At 62.2% G+C, this 15442-nt stretch overlaps 1 protein-coding gene across 2 annotated transcripts in view; it reads right to left on the bottom strand.

Moving 5' to 3' along the window:
* The window catches only part of INPP5A (inositol polyphosphate-5-phosphatase A), a 138749-nt gene that overhangs the window by 23809 nt on the left and 99498 nt on the right, over positions 1–15442 (bottom strand). Inside the window, exons 7-9 of one of the 2 annotated variants that reach the window (XM_090278800.1) lie at positions 11617–11669; positions 10002–10121; positions 294–378 (exon numbers count right to left, since the gene is read on the bottom strand). In XM_090278800.1, the coding sequence (XP_090134926.1) occupies positions 294–378; positions 10002–10121; positions 11617–11669 (258 nt within the window). Of the gene's footprint in view, positions 1–293; positions 379–9042; positions 9388–10001; positions 10122–11616; positions 11670–15442 lie in introns of those variants that run through there. The other variant, XM_090278801.1, reaches the window with a different exon arrangement.

Below are 15442 nucleotides of genomic sequence, written 5' to 3'. Positions count from 1 at the left end.
AGGGACACAGCTGCGGGGCGGCCCAGGTGCTGCTCCTATGCCGCCCTCAGTAGCTGCCGACTGAGCAGCCCAAAGAGCGCGCCCTGGAGCCCGGCGGCTAACCGAGCGCACCTGCCTCCAGGAGCGGCCCCCTTGCTGACAGTATGACATTTCTCTGTGGCAGTTTTTGCCGTAAACATGACCAGTGGGAACGACAACAGGAACTCGCCCGTGAAGGACAACACGTCTCCGCTGCCTTCCTATACCACTGAACACGTGTGGGCTCCAGGTGAGGCCGGGACCGGAGTGCCTACCTCCACCACGGACTTGGAATCCAGTCGGAAGTTGAAGTCGCCAAAGACAAAGTAGGACACTCTCTCGAATCGCTGGTCAATGATCCTGGGAGGAGAGAACGGGACAGGTTACGGGGCGTTCACACCGACCGGCTGCCGCAGCCAGGCATCGCCTCCCACCACGCACTGGCTCCCGTCTCCGTGGAAGGCTGACACGCACCCCTACACTTAGCACAATGACCACACGTGTCTGCACACAGGCCCCCTCTGACATGCGTGTGCCAATGTCTCATCAACCGGACTAGGGCGGCATGAAAACCACAGGTGGTGGCAATTACAGCCTGCCCCGGGGTCCCCAGGCTTTGGGGAGCGGCCGGGAAGCTGGTGTGGTGGTCTGTACAGGGAACTGTAAGGGCAGAACCAGCTCCAAGAAGCCCCGGCACCAGTTACCCCCTGCACTGCGGGTAACACCATGAACCTAACTGCCCCCACGGAGCCACAGGCCAGGATGCAGCCAGACCGGAGCACCTGGGCCCTTTCAGAAGGAAGAGCTGGTGTGGGGGCCCTGACACCCACCCTGAGCACCGGCTGCGGGCTGCACTGCCTGCCAAAGCGCTTCCTTTTTTCCAAAGCGGGCGCCACGGTGCTTGCTCCTGTGCTGTGCACAGTGAGCCCTCGCGGGCGACAGAGCGGGGGACGGGCTGGTGGCCCTGAAGGAGCATGTGCGCGAGACGGCCCTCAGCGAGCCTGGCTAGCTGTCTTCCCCTGCCTGTGGACAGTCTCGCCAACAGTTTTCACGTGTTACCCTGTTTGGATATTTCCAAGTCATAAGGTAATGGCAGCTTCGTCTTCCTAAGCTCGGCTTAAAAATGTTTTTCCTCCTTACATTAAATCTGTTACGGCGTGTTCCGTCAAGTTTCTCCACGGGAAGTGTGCCTGTGGCAAGTGTCACCTCTGCCCCTGCCCTTACTCAGGAAGCCGCAGACCTGCTCACACCAGTGCCCCCGCTCGGAGGGCGGGCAAAGCGCTAGCTCCTCCCGTTTGCAGAGCAGGAGAGCCTCTGCTAACGAGTCAGTCACCAACAGCCACTGTGCAGGCGAGGCAAGCCTGGTGATGGAGCTGCCATGGTCACACCCAGCTGTGGCTTCACTCATACACCTGCTGTGACGGAGCTGTGGTGGGCCACCCCCCGAGACAGATTTGAATGCTAAATGCACCGGCAAGCAACAGCCAGAAGGAATGTCTTCGTCAGAGTCACTCCATCCCAGCCCACCCGTGCGGCCGGACAGTGCAGGTGTGACAGGCCTCGGATCACCGGCTTGGCCTTTTCTAACCCGATTTGTCAGCTGGAGAAACAAGAGGTGGGTGACAGGAGGGACGGGTCCGTGCCTCGGGCAGGGATGGGCACAGCTGGCCGCGGCTGTGAGGGCCCGGCTCCCAGGTGCTGTCGGGTGGCCCAGAGGCTGACTGCTCAGCTGCGTGTGACCAAGGGGGAACTTGCGTGTCCTACGTGAGGCACCTGTTTTAATCTGTGTGATTACCAGGAGGTTGACTGTCCTTTCACACTCCTGTTAGAAGCTGCATTTTCTCTGTTCCTATTTGTTCACAGCCTGGTTTCTTTTTAGTTCCTGGCCTCCTTAATTTTGAATCCCAGGATTTTCCCTGTAAATTGTGCAGTTAACCCTCTGTCTTTTGCTGACTTTCACTGTTTACGCAGAAGCGTTAGTTCTCATGCAGTGAAACAGACCGATTCTCCAGGAGGCCTGCCCAGCCTCGGTCACAAGCAGCGCCCCTGCCTTGACCTTCGAGACAGAGTTCTGCACTGGCCTTGACCTGCCACGAGTCACGGTGGGAATGGGGGTCCGAGGGCGCTGACTTCTCAGTGGCCGGCTGGGTCGTACCAGCCATTAAACACCCACTGCGCTTCCCCGAGTTCGTAAAGTACAACAGTCCCCATGACTTGGGTCTTTTTGAGACTCCCCACTCTTTTCTGTGGACCCCTGACCTATCCTGGACACTTTTAATTAATCTGACTTTACAGGGAAACCCTTCTTGTCAAAAATTCTTTTAAAAATCACCTCGGGGTTTTCCTGTTCCTGTGGTACATGAACTGCCCTTTCATCCATCTAAATCCCACGAGAAGCCGGGTCTTCCTTTTCCACAAGGAGTCTGAAGCCTCACTGCAGGATCTGTGCCCTTGGAGGGAAGAGCACACCTGCACAAGGTATCGCCGTGGTGCAGGGGACCAGCGAGCTCACTGACTTGTTCTCCAGTTAGATCTTGCCGTGGGGGAGACGCTGCTCAGGAATGAAGACAACGGGCAGGGACCCTGCCTCCCTCAGGCCCATGGACTGGCCACTGTGTCCAGACCAGCCACTGGCCCCGCCTCGCCTCCCGCCTGCCCCGCATGCACAGGTGAGGGGACAGAGCCCTGGGCCTCAGGAGTCTGTCCACAGGAACCCAGCCAGCACAGCCATCCTGAAAAAATAAACTTCTTTTCTGGAGTTGAGCACCGTTAGAAGAAAAACACCCCTCAGAGAACCTGCACAGGCATGTCGTCCCACCAGGACCCTGGGGACGGGGCTGCTGGTCCCCCCCCCCCCCCCCCCCCCCGCAGACGTCAGGGTCTGGATCCGTGGCTCAGAAGCTGCGACCGGGAAGGAGAAGAGGAGGCCCTGTCTGTCCCCGCAGGCTCAGGGCCCGTCCCCCACAGGCCGCCTCCCACGACGCTGCCATGTGCTGGCTGTCCCTGGACCAGCGAGAGGTCGGGGGACACAGTCATAGGGCTTCAGTAACATCGATCTTCTCTGAGAAACCGGAACGGGTGTCCTCCCCGCTCGCTGTGCTGATTTCCGACTGCTGGCTGAGCCCACAGAGAAGCCTGCGGTCCCCTCGCTCAGGTGCCTGTCCGGAGCAGCGTCCCCGACGAAGAAGGGTCCCCTCAGCAGGTAGGCGCGGGCTCCTCCCCGTCCTGTGCCTCACAGGCGCCCGCGGCCGACTCTCTCTGCCTGGCTCGGCGTCAGTGCCCTGCACGCCCCCCAGACGCAGCCCCGGCCCCAAGGCCCCACCAGCAGGCCCTGCGGCAGGAGCGCCAGCCATCTGCGCAGCCCTGGGCCTGAGGACTGGGCGTGCCCACGCAGCTCCACGATGGCCACCTGGGGCCTCAGCGCATGGCAGGGAGAGCACAGCCCTGAGGCAGCTGGGGGTCCGAGGCCACATGGGTCCCGTGCCCCAGGCAGGAGTTCCCTCACGGACACCATTCCTCCTCCAGTGTTCGTGCTGCCCCACCCCCAGGGCTTGTTCGCGGCCCTGTACCAGCCTCCTGAGGGGCTCCCACGGGGCAAGGCTCCCAGAGGCAGAGCTTCTTGGTCCAGACTTGTCCTCGGGGCACCGCACATCGAAGGCTGGAGGGCGGGAGGAGCACGGCCCGGGGCGAGGTGGGCCTAGGGGTCCCCAGGGCCAGAGAGCGCTGTGCCCTCGATGTTCCCGAGACGCCTCTGCTGCTCAGAGTCAGTGCCGCTCTGCCCGGGGCGGGGGGTACGGCGATGGGACGTCAGCACCGCACCTGGGGGGGTGGCTGGCACAGCCTTCATGGGTCCCCCGTCCAGCGGGCGCTGTCAGCCCCACCGCTGTGGCAGCCTTGGCGCGTGCGCCCCCTCTCCACTCAGAGAGCCTCCCCGCAGCTTGACTCTGCCGCAGGGAGAGGTCACCCGCTCCCGGGAGAGGGTTTGCATCAAAGTGTCGTGTTGTTCCTCTCGGTGAGTGTGGGCCTCAGCGCGGGAGCCTGCGCGCTGGCGAGGGTCCCGGGGAAGGCGGCCCAGCTCCGGGCGGCCCGGCCGTCACTGCGCACTGTCGTCACTCTGTCTCATGGTGCAGTGGGTGCTGAGGCTGAGCAAACGCACGCGGGCGCGATGGCGGGCGCCCCTGTGGCCCACATGGCTGTGAACACAGGTGACGTAGGTGTCCTTCCACCAGGCGCTCTTCCTCTGTCCCGTGAGCCCATGGCAGAGCGTGCGGGTGGAGGGGTCACTGCAGAGCAGGGGACTGACACGTGCCCACCAGTCGTAACCGGTTCCTGAGGCCACACACTTCCAGCCAGTCTGGGCTCTAGGTCTTCACTCCACTGGGTGGGGCAGCAGAAAAGGGCGAGCACGAAGGGTGCGCAGCGAGGAAATCACCCCCCGGCGGGCGCATGGCCCTTAGGCCACCACAGCCAGGGTGCATCTGGGGACTCCATGGTGACCTCCGGCTGCTGCTCGGGGCTGGGAGCCCGAGCTGGGCCTTGGCTGATCGAAGGTGCGAGGGTCACCTCCACTGAGGTGCTCGGTGCTGCCGGGACTGGAGGCCGCGAGCCCCTGCCTGTGAGTCAGGACGCAAACACCTGTTTGGCCAGTCGGGCAGGGGCGGAGCCCTTTTTGAAGTACATTCCTTTTTTAAAAAACTAACAGATTTCAGATTTAACATCTGACTCAATAAACTTTAAAAAACCCCGAGTGTTTAGAGAGAGAACATGTTACCTTCCAAAGGCCCAGGCTCCCCCACATCCACGGGGTTGTGGGGGCAGGTGAGGGGGTTCGTTGGCATGTCTAGAACCTGGTGGCACTGTCATTAAAAACCTAAACTTTATCATCTTCCCGGGGCTCTGCTCTCCTTGAGGTAATGGCCTGAGCCCATTAATAACAAGCAGGGTCGCGGAGGTGGTGCGTTGGTGGCGGGGGAGGGGCCGCCACAGGCCAGGCAATCGCCTGAGTGCGGGCCTGCGGCCTCACTTTTAATTTCAACAGAGTGCCATTTGGACCAGGAGAAAAAAAGCGTTGTTTTAAAATTAATTACCTTGTCAGGAGCTATTATGATTAAAAAGTAGGCCCACATCAATATTGTGTGCCTAATTCAAAAAGGGAATTACAAGAACAGCCATAAAAATCAATTTTGGGGGCCTTGAAAACAGAGTGTCTTTCTGTTTTGACAGGTGATTTCATCACGAGACAAACCGCAGTGACACTTGCTGCGCCACCAAGGCCCGCCCTGTGTGCCGGTGCCCGTGTGGCAGGTTACAGACCCCCGGTAATGGAGACAGCATCCCCACGGGAGTCCCGGGGCGTGTCCGCAGGGCTCACAGCCGCCCCAAGCGACACAGATGTGCCACCACTGGGCCTCTCACCAGGAGGTGGCGCGGCTTGGAAGCCACGTGGCCATGGGACGTCCCCTCCAGTGACCGACATGCGGGGCTATCCCCTTTCTTTCCTCTCTTGTCTGTTAGCTGCGGACGCGGTGGCGTTTATGGGTAACTAGGAACTGAATGCCAGCTTTCATTTCCCAGGTCTGGTAGAGACCACGTTCTCTAACAGCTTTTGTCAGCAAAAGCACCAACAACATAAACTAGTAGAACAAGGCAGAATATGTTTTTGTTCCTTAAAGTTTCCCCCAACCTTACACGTCTCATTGAACCTGCTGTAAATAAACCGAGCACTCGACCCACCATCCTGGGGGGCAGCGTGGGCCGGTCTCGTGCTGGCTGATGCTGCCTGGGCTCTGGCCCAGTGGGGCCTCAGTGCACCATGGATGGTCCTGTCCCGACAGCAACGGCACAGGGGACCTGGGTAAGATGGCCTGTCTCCCGAGATAGGGATGAGGACAGTGGATCCAGTGTGAGGTAAGGACAAACCTGAGCCAGGGACAGCGTGGGCACGCGGCGCCTGAATGTCCTGTGGTGCTCCCACTGGGTGTCACGTGCAGCTCCGACAGTCAGTGCACTGGGGGCACTCAGGGCTGAGCCTCCGAGGCCCCAGCACACACTTCCTGCAGCTGGGTTGGCCGAGCGGTGCCCACTGTGTCTGCCATGGGCTCCCCAATCACAGGTGACACATGAACCCTCAGAAGTCACGGCATCTTGGGCGCAGCTGCCGCCTTGAATGAGCAGCACGGAGAGAGCTGGGCCAGGTGGGGTGTCCACGGCTGAGGCCTTGTCACCAGGACCCACTCATTCCCACAGGTGTCCCACATGACCTGCTCACGCTTCCGGAAGGTCAGCTCCTGTCGCGGCTGCTGGGGCCTGGGGCCCTGCTCTGCACCGCATTGTCTCCCCAGTTCATGTGCCGAGGCCTGTGCACACATGGCTGTGCTGGAGGCGGGCCTGTCAGGAGGTGGCTAATGTCAGCTGGGTCCCAGGGTGGGGCCCTGATCTGACAGAAGTGGTGGCCTCAGGACAAATGACACAGGAGACTCCGCTGGGCACCTGAGGCCACAGCGAGAAGGTGGCCATCGGCAAGCCTGGAGGCGGGCCCTCGCCGGGCCTCAGAGCCCTGGCCTGCAGAGCCGTGAGAAAGGGCTGCACGCTGTGTTAGCCACCAGGGCTGCGTCCTCAGTGTGGCAGCTGAGGGGGTGGTCCGGCTGCTCCTGGCTGTGGCCGGGCCTCACTTTCCCAGCTGTTTGCTGCGATGGTCTCCAGCCCACATAGCTGCTCCTGGAGGTGCATGGCCCAGTGGGTTTCAGGCCCAAGGGATCATGTTGGCACTTCTCAATCTCCAAGTCCCTGCCAACCTTCCAACACCCACGCCGCCGTGACAGCCATCCCCACGAGAACCGTCTCAGCCAGAGTGGCTGCGGGAGACCTCTGGATGCACCTGGCTGGGGGTCCTGCTGAGCTCCGCCGGAACCATCCTTTCCACTCGTTGTTTAACCAGCACTGTAGCAGCAGATGGGCTTTCTTCGCTCTGAGAGCCACGCCTCGCCCTCCACTGGCCACTGCCCCGAGCCCCACGGCCAGCACAGAAAGCCTTAGCCTCCTTAGCCACTTCGGTCCTCGGTGCTCAGCTCAAAACCAGGCCTATCTCAGCTGAGGGAGCCCTCAGTGAACATGGGAGCTGACAGTCCACCGCTCAGGTGCTGGGGAAATGCCGACCATCTTGTGTGCCCAGCCTGGTGTGAGCGCGTGTGCCGGCTGTGGGCGGACACGGGCGTGCCGGTCACAGTGCCAGGGAGTGGGCTGAGCCGGCAGCCGGAGCACTGCTCCCAGCAGGTCTGGAATGTCAGCAGAGCCCCATGGATGGTGTGGCAGCAGGGGCAGGGCCACGCCGGGACCGTCTGCAGAGCAGGTGCTCAGCGTGATACCGGAGGGCGTGTATCGCGGTGCGGATGGGGTAGACAACAAAGCATGCAGACGGGGCACATGTGTCTGCGCAGACCGCAGGCCGTAAGTGTGGCCTGTGAGCGAGGGAGGGGCAGGCGCCAAGTCGAGATGGTGAGGGGAGGGCAGGGGCGTCACGGCGTCCACGTTTCAGTTGTTAGCAAGGGACCCACGAGACAGACATGGAGATGTGAACCTGACAGAGCTGAGTGTGTGGCTGTCATTGGCCTTGGATACTTTCTGGACATGTGGACTAGTTTTCGATAAGTGAGAGCAAGGACACAGCACAGAGGCCATCAATCCTCGGAGGCGTAAGGAACGGTGAGCTCAGCTGTTGGGGCTGTGACTGGACTTCGTGGGTCCTGATGGGGTGCGACTCTGTCCAACACCCTGGAAATGCGGGGGTAGACACTGGCCTGTCTGGCCTGGACTCCATGCCCTTCCGAGCTGGGCTCCACACAGAGGTGACAACGGCCACCTGGGCTTCGGGACGGAGGCCCCTGAGCGGACGATCTGGGAAGTTGGGAGGCGGAGAGCGTGCCCAGCACCCAGGTCTGCGGAGCCGGCCTCTGGCCGCAGAGCAGCCCTTTCTTCTGCGCGCAAACAGCCAGCGAGCTCTGGGAACGGCCCGAAGAGACACATTCAGGCCGGAGGGCCTTTGAGCTGGCTGACAGCTGACGGATGACCAGCCCTGGGGTGACAAAGGGGACCGTGGGCGGCCTGTGGGCGGCCGGCATCACATCGCCTCTCCCTGGGAAACTAATTGCCCTGAATTGTCTGCTGCAACATTATTTTTCTGGCCATCATCTCCTTTGAATGCCCAAAATGAGCATGAAACAACTCTTTTGACTGGACATAAAAGTTAAATGTCCCAATGTTGATCAAATTAACTTCAACGCTGTGACAATGGACTGTATTTGTGAGAAAATAATGGGGGGGACAAAGGGGCGCTTTGTGCCAAGATTTCACAGTTGTAATGGAAAAATGTTTCTGTTGAACTAGGCCAGGCCACATCTCAAAGGGGACACAGAAGAGCCCTGTCACTTGTGGAAAAAAATCTCATTTCACGGCCCACAGCTCCAGGAGGTGTCAGGAGCTTCCGCCTCAGAAAGGCGCTGCGAGGGGAGGCCTCTGCTGCCGCTTTCTCCCCCACATGCTCCCGAGAGCTCGGCGTGTGCCTGGGAGCGGACCCACGGGCCCCCCACCAGTGGTGCGAAGGTGCCTGTGGCCATCTGTACCAGGAGCCCCTGCCGGAGTCCCCAGGGCGGGGTGGGGGGACCCAGGCCCACAGAGACGCAACAGCCCCGGAGCACTGCTCAGCTGAGCCTCAGCTGGATGGAGGGTGTTTGTTTTCCTTTTAATAGTTCCATACCAAGAGATTAAAAGTAAAAAATTCAAAAATTAAATTGCACCAAAAACCATGAAGATTATTACTTGTAATAACCCCCCCAGAGGAGCCCACGTCTTCCCGCATCTCCAGCAGGAATCCTCCCCCGATGACCCAGACTGGGGGACGGGTGCTCCCGACTGCACCTGCACACCACGCGGGGGCCCAGGGGCAGTGGCGCGCACCTAGTGCTGCTGGGAGATTAAATGCTTCTGAAGAGCTTACAGACTTCAGACAAAGAGAGTTTGTCTCTCCATTTTCAAAATAAGCTCTTTATTTGGAATAACCTTAGATTTACAGGGAAGTTGCAAGCATGGCTCTGGGTGCCTCTCAGTGTCAACACTGGGCTCCACCAGCAGCCCTGGGAGACGGGGCCTCGGGCCGGCAGGCCTCCTTCCCCGCTAGCGCCACCAGCGGGTGGAAACACGCACCCACAGAGCTCCCCGGGGGAGATGGAGCAGGCCAGGCGGGCCGGTCCCTGTGTCCTCGGCCCGCAGACAATGCGCTCGAGGTTCCCAGAGCGGCTGGGGCGCTGTTGGTGGCAGCGGCCATTCAGAGGGCTGGCCGGGCATTGTCCTCCCCTCGGCAGAGCAGAATGCAGCCTGCTGGTGGCTGCCAAAAGGTTAGCGGCCCTGACGCGAGGGCGGCCCAGGACTCACGCTCCCACAGAGCCGCCCTTTGTGCTGAGTGCGGGCCGGATCTGCGGCTGGCCGAGCCCCCACAGAAGCGGTGCGTGGGAATGCAGAGCCGCCGGAAAGGGCCGGGACCGAAGGCTGCTGTCCTCAAGGCTGCAGAGGGACGGCAGCTTGGGGCAACGACACATTCTAATGCCACACCCACTGACAACCTGACCACAGTCACCACACCAGCCTGCTCAGGGCGCTGCCTCGCCCCGGCTCCACGGGAGGTCCTGCTGAGGGTTGCGCAGCAGCAAGTGGGCCGGAGCCACGGCTGAGACATGACTGTCAGATTGCGAGACACCCCAGCTGATGCCTACTGCTGCCACAGCTCTGGGTGTGGCTCCTGGTCTCTCCCACCACACCGAGGGGACCGCAGGAGGCCACCTACCCTAAGTCCGTCTGGGGCACTGCCCGAGGGTGGGACTTGCATGCGCTATCAATGAGTCAACATGAATGAGTTTCACGCTTTTGGTCAACAGAAAAACAAAAACAAGTGGCTGAGAAGAACAAGCCTCTCCTCCTGGGAGGGCACCTACCTGTCGAGGACATAGCCCAGGGCCTTGTGCCGGATGCCCGCGTACACAGAGGGGCTCGTTTCCCACGCAACCAGGTTGGAAGCATCATGGAACAGGTGGATGTTCACCAAGTCAAAGGCGCTGCAAGACAGAGAAAGGGGGCTCTGTGACCAGGGCCCGAGCCTCGGGGCCCCAGGGGCAGCCCTGCCATCGTTGACCCTGCCTGGGTTCCTGGGGGATGCGGAGCCAGGCCTGGCTGGGCCCCGGGGCGGCTGCTGGGCACAGCCGCCTGTGCCATGCGCCCACCCTCCCAGCTGCCCCAGGCTGGCCCAGAGCAGGACACACCGGCCCAGGGCGTGTGCGAGCTGAAGTGCCCCCTTTAAACATCTTTGCTACTGCAAAGCCACAGACACTTTCCTCGAGCCGCCAGTACACCTGGAGGTCAGAGGGGAGGAGGCGTGAAGGCGGGAGCAGTAGAGGGAGGTGGAGGGAGAAAGAGCTGGAGGGGAGGGGAGGGGCACCAGGTTCCTCAGCCAGCGGGTGCTCCTTGTTGGGCCCCCTAACTGGGGGTCACTAAGTGATTTGTTTCACTCCCAGTGAGAAGCCCCAGCTCCAGCTCGGGGAAAGCCCTGTGGCCTCAGCTCCTGCAGGGCTGGGTGAGGTGGAGCTGCGTGCAGCCCCCAGCCCCGCTGTGTTCACTTCTGATCACCTGCAGAGCCGAGAGTCCCAGGCCCCAAACCCAGTGAGACGGGACTGACCACGGAGATGCAGGAGGGCCCCACCCAAGGCTTGTGCCAGCCCCTCCCCCACCCCTTGGTCTGTGTGACCCACGGCAAAGGGTGAGGTGGTGGCCTGCCACTACCTGGATGAGGTCACAGAGACAGCAGCTCTGTCCGAGGTTCCCTTCCTTGGTGGGGCCCCTGCTCCAGGGAAACCTGACCTGGGAGGGCCCATGTGCAAACAGCCGGGGCCCAGGGCCCTCTGCTCCACCGACCCCTGTGGCCGGGGCCACTGCCTGATGCTGGCAGCCTCATGGGCACTCCAGGTCCCAGTGGGGACATGGGCTGCAGAGCCAGCCGCCGACCCCAGCGGTGCCCTGCCCCACACTCTCCCTACACCATTGGAGGCGGGCCCCTGGCCTGGTGGGCCATACAGGCCCGTCAGCAGCACGAAGGGGACACACTTCCTCCAAGCACCCAGCGCAGACTGCAGCCCTCAGGAAGCGCACGCCAGGGTGAGCGGCGCAGGTCTTCGCAGGCAGCCAGGAATGGAGGCCCGGGGTCTGAGCCACCACCCATAGGACGGCCCGGCCCAGGTCACTGGGTGGGGGGGTTCTATTGCAGCTGGGCTCCAAATTGCAAAGGACACACTGCTGGCCACCTTCCTGCAGTGGGGCTGCCAGGAGGAGCCCAGCCGCCGCTGGGGCTGTGCACGAGGAGGCCTTCAGGGACCCGGGGCCAGGGAGACAACAGTCCGTGTCCCCACGGGGTCACCGACAGCACACAGGGCTGCAGAGCAGGGCTCCGGTTGGGCAGCTGGGGCACTTGGGATGGCGACACACGTGACTGTGCCGGACCCAGAAGGGGTGTCCCGACACCTCGCGCAGCAGAGCCCAGCAGTCAGACGAGACACGTACCAGCCTGCGACGCACCACCTTGTCCGGACGAAGCCCTTTCGTGACCATTTGCACTGAAAAATAAACAGGTGACTCAGGTCAGCGGGGAGGAAGGAGGAGCCTCTGCCTCCCACGTGAGAGCGGAGGCTTCTCACCAGAGGCTACACGGCCTCGCGGTTGGAGGAGCTGATATCCCAGCCCACAGAGCAGCGCCCGGGACAGGCGCAATCCGCACGACCACACCATCAACTCCAGCCCCTTCCCCAGACCGGACAGGAGCTACCGGAAAGCCGCAGCCAGGCTGAGCCACTGGGAGCCTGAGCCGCGCTGTGCAGACGTCCCAGACAGCGGGCAGTGGCTGGTGAGAAGGTCCCATCTGGAGCTGTCCAGGCGCAGCGGCCGGGCGCATGGGGCCGGGGCCTGCCGCACGAGAGCCCGGGCCCACGGGCAGGCGGCAGCAGAAGGACCGCAGAGCTGACTGCTGCTGCTTCCGCACCTCCCCAAGTAACCTTTGCCGGGGAGCTGCAGCGACGGTCACCGGCTCCCCAGTCCTCCCTTGTTGGTTCCTGACCTGAGAGGACCAGAGGGGGCACAGAGGGCCCTGCGGGTGGGACCCTCACTGCCTTCCAGAGACCCACTGGGCTGGCACCCGCTGGTCCACTCATGCCTCACACGGGAGCCACTGGCCTCCGGGGCCACTGAGCACTAGAAATGTTGCCATTCTATCCTAGCACTGATTTAAATAGCAGCACTGAGCAGGGCCACTTCACAGCCTCGGCCATGGGGGAGCGGGGCTCCTGACCAGCAACCCTGCAAAGCCCCGGGAGACACTTAGAGGCCTTGCCATGTCCCCAGTCCACAGGCACTGCGCTGGCAACTGTGGGCAAGCTGGATGTGAACGTCCTGCGCCCCCTGATGCCCCAACAAGAGCACCAGGCCAGCGGCACGGCGCCTCCGTCAGCAGGGGCGCAGAGCAGGGGAGGTGTGCCACGGGTCAGGCAGAGCGGTGGAGGCCCTGATGCCGCATCAGCGGGCCGGGCTGCCCCCAGAGCTGGGGGACGACAGAAAGGCCTGGCCCCACCAGTGGGGATGCCCTCATTCACACAGGACTCTGCCTAAGGCCTCAGCTGCCGCCCGCCCAGCTCTTCTCTGCGTCTAGACACACGCTCTGCAGCAGTGGGCTCCCAAGTCCCGCCCTCTGCCCAGAGGGCCCTCTGCCCAGAGGGCTCTCTGCAACCCCAGGTCGTGTCTCCGGGCTGCGTTCTAGATGAACCCACCAATAACCCCGTTGAGACACCAGTGTGACAACGGCTGGTTTAGAATCTGCTCTTGTCAGCGACCGTATGTGCTCATGCAGCGTCCGCGAGGCCTGTGAGCCCTGCCCCCACCCGCCCACCAGACAGACGGTGCCCAGGGGTTGACAGGCCTCGCGCCAGATGCTCACAAGTGTATCCAATCCTCACAGCAGCCACGGGTGGGCCCCACAGTGCCCACTCTACAGACTGGGAAGCTGAGGCTTGGAGGTTGAGAACCATGCTCCAGGTCACAGAGGGAGGGGGTAGGATGAGCCAGATTCGGGGTGCTCAGAACTGGACATGGGTGGGGCAGGTCCACCCTCATCTGGTGAGGCCCACAGCTTCTCTGTCACACTAGGAGGCAGGGACATCTGTCCAGGACAGAGCAGCCCCCTTGCTGGGTAGGGAGAGGGGCCCTGACGTGTGCACCTGTTGGAGTCGGCAGCTTCTCGTCCACCCCAGGCGCTGCCCTGGGCAGCAGAGGACTCTCCTCCCTGGAGAGGCTGTTCCTAACTACAGGCTCGCAGCCCCCCAGGAGAGGCCCTGCACCCAGGGCCCCAGCTGGCCGCTCCCCTCCTTCCTGCCCCTGCTCCCCACATCCCCTCTCCCTCCTCCTCAGATTCTGGACCCCACTGCAGAATGTGGGAACACCTCAGGACATGGCCTCCAGGCCCCATCACTTCTGGGAAGGGGAGCCGCCCCTGAAGCCCCTGCTCCCCACCATGACCCCTTCCCTCAGCAAATCAGCCAGGAGGGCTCCTTTTACTCCTCAGTCTCAGAAACAAAGCCTTCCAGGACTCGTGGCTCCTTTCTGCTACCCTGCCCACCTCCTTTGCCACTGACAAGCTCCTTGCTCTCCCCCAGCTCACAGACACAAGGCCCTCGCCCCACAGCCACAGAAGGGCCCATGGGTGTCCTAGGTGCAGAGCTCACTGCCAGGCACAGAGCGCATGTGGGCAGGGCTGGGACTCCATTCCAGTCTACTCGCTAAGCGTCCTGGCCTTGGCCACCTTCTGGAGTTGCACCGAAGGCTCCAGGCAGCAGTGGACGGGGACAGCAGTGGCCGGGTGGCCACCCGGCTCTCAGACGTTGTCACCACACAGTGAAAGCCACGTCACGCCTGGGCAGGGAGTGGGGGCTGCATGTCGCTCACCTTACAATATTAAGTCTCTGCTCAGATCCCCTGTTAATAGGATTCCTTTAGGCAGCAGATGGATGGCGAACACCGGCGGTTTCATCTACTAAAAGACGGCATAAATCACCCGGGAGAGGGCGGCTGCGGGAAGGTTACCGCCACACAGCCCCCACGCCAGGCCCGCTCTGGAGCATTAGTGAAATGAATTCATCCTTCATACGGGCCGGGAGCGTGCTGTGATCTATGGGAACAACCCACTTCTCACCACGGCGGAGGAAAGGCGCCTTCGCCCGATCGACTGCACCGCTCTGCTCTGAAAAATGGCCTCGCGGTACCTGGAGCGCTGCCCCCAGAGGCGGCGCCCGAGCGTCACGCCGAGCCAAGGCCACCATAAATCAGCGGGGGGAGTTTTGTTAGTTTTATATGCAGGGGCTGTAATTATTTGCAATTGCCTCCATCATGGTAATTACATTTAGATTATCCTTAAGTGACGGTAATAAAAGAAAGGGAAATCTGTCTTAGACTAATTCCCTCCCCCAAAATGTGCTCCAATAAAGCTGAATGTCTGGCCTGAAGGCGCAGAACAGGGAGAGCGGGTGGCCGGCTGTGGCCATAGCGCATCTCCTGACACCAGCCCAACACCGGCCCCCGACACGGGGCCCAGGTGCCTTCCACCAGAGACACACTGAGCCAGGACGGCTGTGCTCTCCAGAAATACCACGTCACTGGCAGACCCTGGAGGTGCGGCTGCTTTGAGTGAGATCTCCCTTCAGTCCCTCCCCAGGGTAGAGGGAGGAGCAGGGCGCCCTTCTGCTGCCCCGGGAGCAGCCGCATGGGAACAAGCCCCTGGGGCTCCTTCAGGCGCCCAGCAGGCACCCACGCCCAGGATGGAGGCAGGGCTGGGAGAGAGGAGGGCTCCAGCATGAGGGGCGCCTCGGTCAGCGCAGGACAGGGACAGGGCCCTGGGCACCGCTCCCGACCTGTTCTCAGCGTTCACAACCGTTCAAAACTTGAGAGTGGCAATGACAGGAGGACGCTGCAAACAGAGATGCTAAACTGCTGGGGGGGAGGGGTGGCCTCAAGGCCCCCGCACGGGCCTGTGCCCAGCCCCGCCCGCTGCCATCACGGGCAGATCTGCCAGGCCTCCTGGCCCTCCCCTCGGCCCTGCCTCCCCCCAGGTGCCTGTGGCCCTCGCCGCTGCCTCTGGGGAACCTCAGCTGCCCCAGGTGGGGTGAGAGCCCCTCTGGGCGGGGCGGGGCCCCAGGATAAGGACGAGGAGCTCAGATGACCTAGGTCCTCAGCCCAGTCCTGCACGGCCGGTGGTGCACGGCCAAGACAGGGGGGCCCTGGGGGCTCCGCAGCCTGAGAGGAGCCAGGACACCGCAGGCCTCTTCCTCGCCCGGCTCCGGGCTGTGCC

The sequence above is a fragment of the Furipterus horrens genome, unplaced genomic scaffold (assembly GCF_987537825.1).
Source record: "Furipterus horrens unplaced genomic scaffold, mFurHor1.1.pri manual_scaffold_5, whole genome shotgun sequence".
NCBI lineage: Eukaryota > Metazoa > Chordata > Mammalia > Chiroptera > Furipteridae > Furipterus > Furipterus horrens.
Note: the sequence above shows the minus strand (reverse complement) of the source record. Positions and strands in the feature narration are given on the sequence as shown.